Raw genomic sequence first — 9750 nt, 5'->3', positions numbered from 1 at the left:
CTTTGTAGGGGGGCACAAAAAAAAAAAAAAAAAAAAAAAAAAGAAGGATGATTTTCTGTTTTGATAAGTTGTACAAGCATTAATTATACCTTGAGTTGGAAGCTTGAAACAAGTGGTACATTTTTTTTCTTAGCTTTTGACTGGTCGCCGCTTGCCTATCATGTTCTACCTCCTCGAGAACACGAGCTCAGGTAGGGAATGCCACAACTACTACCATTGAAAACTTGCCAATAATTTTGACATCTACTTAATTAAACGAGAATTCAGGAAGAAAGTGAAGTTAGATGAAAGGAAAATTAAAGTTATATATTTTTGGAGTCAAACGTCTTTGCAAAATTTTTCCCATGCTGATATTTCTTGTGATAAAGTAGTTTATATTGGTCAAATGGACACGCGTATACATTTCATTTGCAAATGAATTTTCCTGTTATATATGTGGCAATTTTCCTGTATATCTTATTTGTCCTTGTCGAAGGGCATCACCATTTTTGATCCCTCAAGAAATTGAAACCCAGTAACCTGGTTTTGCAACTCAATATTATTATTGCCACCTGTTTTCCAAGAAAGACACAAGGTCTAGAAGTTGAAAATAATTAAAGGAAATTCGATTATAAAATGAACAAATAGATAAAATTGACCTAGTCAATGACTTGTTCAAAACGTACATGCAAATTTCAAGTTTGAAGGAATATTAATATTTGAAGTAATATTAATATGTACCACCTACTTTTGGTAAGAAATTACCTGTTAATTAAATAGATTTTGATTTGCTTATAACGAAAATCAAGACAATTAACTATAGCCACCACTTTTTTTTTCCAAAAAAAAAAAGAACTATATCCACCACCCCACACCCAAAAAGGGGGGGAAAAACAAAAGAAAATTGTTATGAAATACTATGCGTATGATTTTCATTGGATTATTAATAATATATAATTTCTTGCTAAAGAATAAAGAGAACAGAAACCTTAAAAGAATAAATCATATTTGCATGCTCACTTAGAAGATCAACATTACTGATAAATGATTATGAATAAACTGAAACATGTAACAAATGTTGCCCCATTTAAATTCCGATGGGTTATCTAGTGCCCTATATATTTTCACCACCTTTTTTAAGTGTCCACGTTAATTTACACATTATGGAGGTCGAACTATCTTCATAGCTCGATCGTGCAGTACCATATATGATTACTAGCCATACAAGCTTAAAAATACCATATGCTCTCATCTCTATTAATTATTTCTTAAATATTATATGTGACTTTTTTTTTTTTTTTTTCTTTTTCATTTGCATGCTTGAGATAGTAAAATGCTTGCGCTTTCACTGATTTCTACCCTCTTTCTCTTCTTTTCCATCTCTCCCTGAACCTCCAATGTCACTCCAAAAAGCTTTGGCCCTTCATGACCTTCTTTCTCCATATGCGCACACTTAGCCACCAGATCAAGAAGCTCCTTGCACTTCCTTTTCATGGTTGAGAGCTCGGTGTTGAGCACCCCATTCTCCTGCTTGAGGCGTTTGTTTTCGTCCACGAGAGAGCTGTAGCCGGACGACGAAGAAGTTGAAGAAGACCTTTGATCTTCATCAGATTGATCTTGTACTGCTGCAGCTTCAGCTTGCCCTGTTAGGGCAACAGATTGCTGCTTGTTCACCCATGCTTTTCTTCTTCGTATTTCACACAGCTGATCTTTTTCACCCTTTCGAAACTTATCGTTGCAGAACTCCCACCGGCTCGTTGCAACTTTACGGAATCCCTATAAAAAAAAGAAGAAGTATATATATTAACAACAACAATACAGGCGGCACACATATTTCACCAAATATGGTAGAATGTAAAAGTAGATTAACATGTACGACAATGGGATGTTTTTTGCCCCAATTTATGTTGCTAGGTTTTTGCTACTGTGGGCAAGTGATTTGTGAGCGTCAGTGGGCGCCTAAATTTTTTTAGGCACCCGCGCCATAAACAGACATATAGCAAAATCCCAAAATTATGTATATGATCGGTTATGATTATTATTTATATTTAATGGCAAAAATAGTTGTCTCAAACTTTTGGAATTGAGTAGAAAAATCTAATAGTACAATGATTTCATATTGAGGATTATTAGCTTGTTTTCTCCTGCTCTTTTTGAACATTGCTTTGTTTTGATAGAACCAGCCATGAGAATATGCCCCCTGAGAAGGGAACAAAAAAACATCCTAGATGCTATTTAAGTTTGGGTGGTGCTTATTATTGGACCATATATGACATATTCATGTTTAACTAGTCCACGATCTAGTAATATCAATTCTCGCTCATGTTTGTGCCTATAAAAAATTCGACCTATTTATTTTCTTTTTTGTGGACATACCATGAAGCTTCTTACTCAATGCCAATATTGAGTATAAAAAAAGAATAGCTTTAATCAATTGCTTCATAAAAAACTCTAATCTAGCTAGGTTAGGTTTAGACAGGACCACTTAACCTTTTTATAATTTATATGAAAACAATTAACCAAGTCAACTTTAGACAATTAGGGGGAGACTTCTTCTATATTTTTCATTTTCACGATTATTGTTATTATTATGATTATGAAATACAAAGATGAGCTAGGTGGCAAAGTGCATTTAAGAAATTAACAAGGTCAAAATCTGAAACAAATCAATAATGGATGGGAAAATCACATACATAAGTATTGAGCTGCCTGACAAAGCTGGAAAAGTTGCTATGCTTGAAGAGTGTTGGGAGGAGATCTCGGGCGAACTCCGCCGGCTGCCAGACCACGAACGCCGTGCCGTCGGCGTTCCATGAGATTACATCGTCGGTTACAGGATCTTCAACCAACATGTATGTCTTCAACAGGAAAGGTGGTGGCGTTGACTTCCTCATGTATTCCAACAACCCCTTTTCACAAACACCTTCCATATATATCCGAACTATAAAGAGACACAGAGATCTAGAGCGCAAGAATTTTAATATTATATATATGTATATATATATACACCGCTAAATTAATAGAAACTAAAAAAGAACGATGTTGATGAAGGAAGAAGCAAATCAAAGAAGAAGAAGAAGAAGATGATGATCAAGGATGGTTTGGGGAGAAGAGAAGAGAAGGAGGGCAGTTAAGAACTCCCAACCCCAACAATAGAAACCCAACACGACTCCACAGTTCATGAGAAATGCAAGGGCCTTTCCGATCTCTCTTCTTTCTCTAAAACAAAAAAGATAATGGTTGAAACGTATGTTCTAAGCCTACAGCTTCTTATATAGTAAGAATATTTTCATGGGCATGCACTATTTTAATTATATTAATATTTATTATTATTATAAAGTTATCATATTTAGGGTTCTATTTTTCTGAATATATATATATATATATATATTTATATAATACCAACAACTCATAATAGTTTTGTTAGTCTACCTCTACATACATATTTTCACCTATGAGAACCACTTTGTCAACTATTTAATGCCATGATTAATCTCTTTCATCAGCACTCTAATGGCTAGGGATTAATGGTCTGTTTGACCAGTGAACTAATGACAAATAAGTGTACGTACATCTAGGCCCAACATATATATGGTTGGCCATTCTGTCAAATTAAACTCTGTATATATTATATTAGCAACAAAGAAAATAAAAAAAAATATTTATATTACACACACATAAAACAAAAATATGGTGGGCCAATATAAGAAGAAATTTATGCATAATGAATCATATATCTTCAATACAAGCGTTCAAAAGGCTAATTAGATCAGAGTATAACAAAATTGGGTTTTACTTTTATGCTTATTTTTAATTTGGGTCAAATAGTCAATATCAATGAAACTCTAAACGATAAAATTTTTACTCACTCATACTTGACACATGTGAAAGGGAATTTTGATATACTAATAATATACTGTTTAGTAATTTAGATTGTCTTCTTTTTTATGGTATGTTTGGTAATTTAATACTTAAACTAAGAAGAAGAAAACAAAAGGATCACATTTCTGTTATGTGTTTGCGATGATTTGAATGAACGGTCAAGATATATAGTGGCTACGATAGTAGCCTTATCTCATTTTAACACTTAACACTCCCACATAATTAATAATGTTAATTTAGGGCCTTTAGGTATGCTAATACTTTCTAGGTAGTGGCTAATTAATATTTCTACTATATGTTATTACTCTCTCTCTCTCTCTCTAACTTGCTAATTCCTCTATCCAAAATTTTCTGTGTGTAGATTTGATTTCTTCCAACTTTATGATCTTAATGCTTTGGAGGCCTCTTTTTCCAATGAGAGAAGTGACTCCTTTGACTTTATGTGCCATTTCCTGTCTAGATTTCCCTTGTTTTGGCCGATTGCGTGCGTCCAACTCACTAATTAAGCGTGTACGAAACACGCTCCATATATATATACACACACACACACACACACTTTAATAAAAAAAAAAAAAAAAAAAAAAGGAAGTTTAGGGATCATTTACTTGTAATTTGAATTAGATGACTATAGCCATTAATGAACTGATGGACCTCAACATGATTATATTATTTTATATAGCATTAACACCATTTAATTTTATATTGAATACTTCCCTTGACTATAACATACTGAACCAAATATTAACTGTTCACAGGGGATTAAGTCAAGTCAATTATGTAACTATATAAATATTGTGACGCGTGCAAATCACGCGCTGATATGTATTTATTGCAAAGGATAGAGATGGAGAGAAGAAATTCAGAGTATATGGACATGAAGGAAGGTTCTGATTTTGGTTGGGGGCAGCTGAGCTTTCTTGACTGCATCTTTTGATCTTCTTTTTTTCTTTCTTTCTTTCTTAATTGCTTTTTTTTTTTTTTTTTTTTTTCTAATTACAACTTTCCTTTTTTTTTTCGTAATTGTTTAGCTGGTTTTGTCGTCAATACGCCCTCGAAATTTCACCAACCACAGTTTTGTTTTCCCATTTTGACACCCCCCTCTTAAGCGTGGTGTGTGAATGCGGCTTCACAAATCACAATGACAAGCGCTGCAAAAAGATTTACTAATTTTATGGATAGCTACTTTACTACTGAAGCATCAGGGCTTTCTTCTACCAATTGTCCAAATCCTGCCAAGATCCGGACCCTCTAAAGAATATCTAGTACATACTTTATAATAGGATGCAATATATATATATATATATTATATAATAATGTTTAATTGGTCTAAAATTTGGTGGTGGTTTTCAATTTTTGAATCCACATAAATCTTGGCCGGTGTAATTCAAAGCTACTGTGATTTCAAGCCAATAATATACTTTTTTTTTTTTTTTTTGAAAATAAAGCCATAATATACTTTAGTTTTATAATATTAGCCCCAAAAAAAAAAAAAAAAAAAATGAACCATAGCTATAGAGAACAACTTGGTCTTATATTAATACCTAATTTAGGTGATAAACAAAAATCCAAAGTCCTAACACATTTTCTTTTTCTTTTTTCATTTCATTCCTTTGATTCATAGGCAATTGAATTGGCCGAGGGCGTGTTTCAACAAATTAAATTAGTAATCACAAAACCAGTATATATATATATATATTATATTGCAAGACAAACCAGTATGTATTATGAATTCTCTATCCACTTTGTCTATATTGAAAGACAATAAAACAGATAAAGGAAACTTTTATCTGACTTTTTTAAGGTAATAAATAGTGAAACCTTTATCGATCAAACATCTATAAATACAATTGTACAAGGCAAAAAATAATGAAAGAATAAATCTTATCACAGTAAATAACAGTAAATAACAGTAACCTTATCACAGTAAATATGTTTAACGTGACAAGTAATTCATGAATGAGGAATAAAATCTAACATATATCTCGGTAGTGGTAAAAGCAATAGAACCATATTCAGTTTCAGTAGATGATTTACCACTTAATTATTGCTTTTTAAAACTCTAGAAGATCGGATTGTGATAATAAACATAATATATGCACTTGTAAAAGTGAAATCATCCTCATTACTAGCCCAATTTTTGTTTGTGATTTGTAGGCATGGATGATGACAAGGTCATAAAATAACTTCTTTTTATTTTTGTGTTTGCGTGATAAGGTCACAAAAGAACTTCTTTGGTCAATTGGGGACAGCTATAGATAACCTCTAACCAACATATTCTAAGGTTGTATATAGTTATCGTTTGTAGTGTATATAGAAGTATCAAATATTAGAACATATGGGGGTGTATAGTCATTTTTGTGGTGCATATAGATGAACAATACCCAGGATGTATACAGTTATTGTAAGGTGTATCTATGGTGTGTATATAAATAACGTAAAAGGTTATACAGAAGCATAGAACATAAGGGGTGTATATAATTATTTTCTTTGGTGTAAATAGAAGAATAGAGAACATTACACAAATATATTGGGTGCATAGAGTTTAGTGGGTCAAATTAATCTATAATGGGCATCCTTCAGGCCCATAAGAATTTTATGGGTCAGCTTTGTGGCGTATCTAGTACTGGACTTGGGGTTGTATATAGTCGTTCAGTGTATATAGATGTTACCAGATGACAAGGTACATAGTTCTATTTTTTACTTAAAATATGTAGAGAAGAACATAAATAGCTGTTATGGTGTATATAGAACCATAGTAGGTATAGTATTGGCCCAATTAAGCTGTAATGGGTCACTCAGTCAGGCCCTTTTTGCCATGAATTTCCCAATTAGAATTTTAATACTTTTAAATGCTCCCTCAATGGCGTTAAATATATATATATATATATATCGCCCTCAAAATTTACTGTATGCATTATAAATTGCTAATAAAAAATTATATTGGGCCATCACAATAAACATAATAAAATATTTTGGGGCTTGATGGGCCCAATAAGACCCAAAATGATAGGCATCGACCCAGTTCCATAAGGCACCATACAGAGAATAGTGTTTGGTTTACACAAAAAAGAAAAGAAAAGAAAAGCATAGTATATGGGCTCCATAAACCTGTGAAGGGTCTCAGACAGGCCCATTTATGCCTTGAATTTTTTAAGGAGAATTTGGCCCAATGCCATTATTTTAAAAGGCTTAATGAAAAATACCACTCTTTTTTTAAACCTTTTTTGTCTACTCACATTTTTTTCAATATTCCAACTCTGCCCTTACCCTTTAAATCACTTACAATTTCTTTCTTCCTCTTACCAGAATCCCACCTACCACATTTCGTATCTAATTTCCCTCTCCTCCCCCTCCCCCCCCCCTCTCTCTCTCTCTCTCTATTTCTTATATGTTTTTTTGTTATTTTATTTGATATTTCTTTTGCTCCATTCCATTTCCTTTTCCTTCTTCTCCACATGATTCTTTTCCCTCTCACTCTCTCTTTCTCTAGGATCCATTTCCCTCTTACAATAGGAGCTCTTAAATTCTTCCAGCAACTTCTTCCCTAACCCGGCGACTTTTCTTTCTCATCTTCATGGCTTCGATTATCTACAGAACTTATTAGTAGGGCAAACGATGGTCGGAACCGATGCCATGTCAACACAACCCCTTTTTGCAATCTTCCCTCAAACCTATCCTCACTCACGATACGTGTTCTTAGGGAAGATAACAAACCAACCACAGCAGGTAAGCATTGCCCTTTCTCCTTTCATCCCTTTTCGACTTTTTTCGATTTAGAAATTCTAGTCTGGTTTATACTTTGAATGCATGAATAAGGAGATAGTATTATGTTTTAGAATTCCATCATTATCATTAAGCTGTTAAGTAGAACATGTTTTTTGCCAATGGTTATATGGAAAGCTTTGGTGCGGCAGAGGTGAAGATTTTTCTTCTGGAAGTTTAGCATGTCATTCTTTACAATGACCCACTAACAAATTTTTTCATCAAATGTTAAAAAGTTAACCAAGTCTTTTTTCATTAGTTTTCATTATATTATCACTTTGGACCTAGACTTCCAATTAATTTATGCTGGCCCTTCGGACCTAGACTTCGTCAGTGGATATGTTTCATAACAAGGTCCTATAGATTTAGTGGCTAATTTTCTTCTGTTCTAGTGTTTAATTGGCCAAATTTCATATTCATTATGTGCTCTTTTTTATATTTTCTTTTTAATGCTCATTCTTGATGTGATTTCTTGAACAAGCTATTGGTACTTCAAAGAGGCATAATGAATTAAAGAAATTGTTTTCCCTATAAAGTGGATACACTAGTCAAACAGAAGAAGAATTTGTGAAAGAACTAAAACCCTAAGCAGCCTTACAAGAAAATACATTTTTCATTACTGTTATTATGATAATAAGTGTTATTTATTAAATCTGATTTCCATTTGTGTTCCTCAAAAGGTGTCATTTACATATATTCTATACAGGGGAAAGATGGGGGCATCACTTCACAGGTCTTCAAAAAGACAGGCAATACAGTTAAAACCTCCATACCTTATGGTAAAAATTGTTTTCAAAATCTTTTTATTTTGCTTTTATCTTATGAATACACTTATTTATATGGTGAAAACTGACACTAACTTTTGTAGCGTGTGCATGTATGTTTCATTCTAATATAAAGAGAAATCTACCTCTTATTTTGTACATGTACTTTATCTTATTTTCTGTTTCTCTTGGTTATTTATTAGCATGCATTTCTTCCTCCATATTCGAAGTACAATTTGTTTGTAAGTTATGTCCTCTGTCCACTGTCTTCTTAGTGTTTACTTGTTGAAATTTATCTTTTAAGCATATCTTGATTTTGCAGCCCTTTTTTGACATGTTTGGATATGGAGGACCTATTGCATCTATGCATTTAAGTAGGTATGAGTTGCTTAATTTGTCTCCTCATTCTGATTGAATATTTCTAAATATTTAGTTTTACCTTTTTTCATTTCTTTGCCCTATTCTAGGCATGCTCTTGTTTCTTCAAAGACAAAGACTGCTAAGTAGAATGCTTGATGCAATGTCTTAAAGTAACACATTAGAATACATTTTTCTAGTTGAGTTGTTGAAGAACTTTTTAGTTTTCCTTTTTTACTTAATCATGCTTTTCTATTGTTTCATAATATTAATTTTAAAAGTCAAGATGTTCATCCTTTTTGTTGATTGATAATTTAAGTTTCTTCCAATGAGTTATGGGTGCATTGCACTTTATGTGATTAAAAATAACCTCAATACGTTGTCTTCCGAGGTTCCTACACGAGCTACTATAATTGGCTACTGCACAAAATATCATATGCATCATTGTGGTATATATTCATACAAATTCTTTGACATTAGCAGGAAGGTTGAGTGAAATCCTTTAATGAGTACATAGAAGAAGGAATTAAGCAGATAACCTTGAAGAACTATACAAGAAAATTTATGTTGTTGTCTGTGCTGATCCCATGGTGAAGAAATCTGATAAGGAACCACCCAAGGGCACTATAAACGTTTATGGTACACTTCCCTATCACCTTTTTGATTAAAAATTCAAAACCCACCACTTATTAGTGGAACATTTTCTCAAGACTTTACAATTTTTTATTCCTATTTCATTTTTTGGTTGCAAACCCCATTTTAGGTCATTTCCTTGTTTTTGTTTTTTTTTTTGTTTTTTTTATTGTGAGCAAAGACAAAAAAAACCATAATAATGGTAGTGAACATAGAAATGATAAAAATAAACAATAAGCATCCCACTTACTATTTCATTCTTGTTAAAACTATATGTTTTCTTAAAGCTTAAATTTTTGATGTTGATAATTATTTAATGTTAATTGGTCTTATGTTTGAATGTGCTTAACCTTATATAATGTTGTCTAGCAAA

At 32.6% G+C, this 9750-nt stretch overlaps 1 protein-coding gene and 1 long non-coding RNA gene across 2 annotated transcripts; one reads left to right on the top strand and one right to left on the bottom strand.

Annotated features, from left to right (window-relative positions):
- Positions 1–964: 964 nt before the first annotated feature.
- LOC107431648 (heat stress transcription factor B-3) lies at positions 965–3230 on the bottom strand. Its single transcript, XM_016042623.4, has 2 exons — positions 2673–3230; positions 965–1755 (listed from the first exon to the last, which is right to left on the bottom strand). Exons 1-2 carry the CDS (start codon positions 2907–2909, stop codon positions 1288–1290), a joined length of 705 nt encoding a protein of 234 aa, XP_015898109.1. The 5' UTR covers positions 2910–3230; the 3' UTR covers positions 965–1287.
- A 3998-nt stretch (positions 3231–7228) lies between these two features.
- LOC107431586 (uncharacterized) lies at positions 7229–9484 on the top strand. The gene is made up of 3 exons (XR_009634699.1): positions 7229–7587; positions 8330–8402; positions 9228–9484. It is a non-coding gene; the product is annotated as an uncharacterized LOC107431586 (long non-coding RNA).
- Positions 9485–9750: the final 266 nt, after the last annotated feature.

This window comes from Ziziphus jujuba, chromosome 11 (assembly GCF_031755915.1).
Source record: "Ziziphus jujuba cultivar Dongzao chromosome 11, ASM3175591v1".
NCBI classification, from domain to species: domain Eukaryota; kingdom Viridiplantae; phylum Streptophyta; class Magnoliopsida; order Rosales; family Rhamnaceae; genus Ziziphus; species Ziziphus jujuba.
The sequence above is the reverse complement of the archived record's forward strand: the minus strand, read 5'-3'. Positions and strand labels throughout refer to the sequence as shown.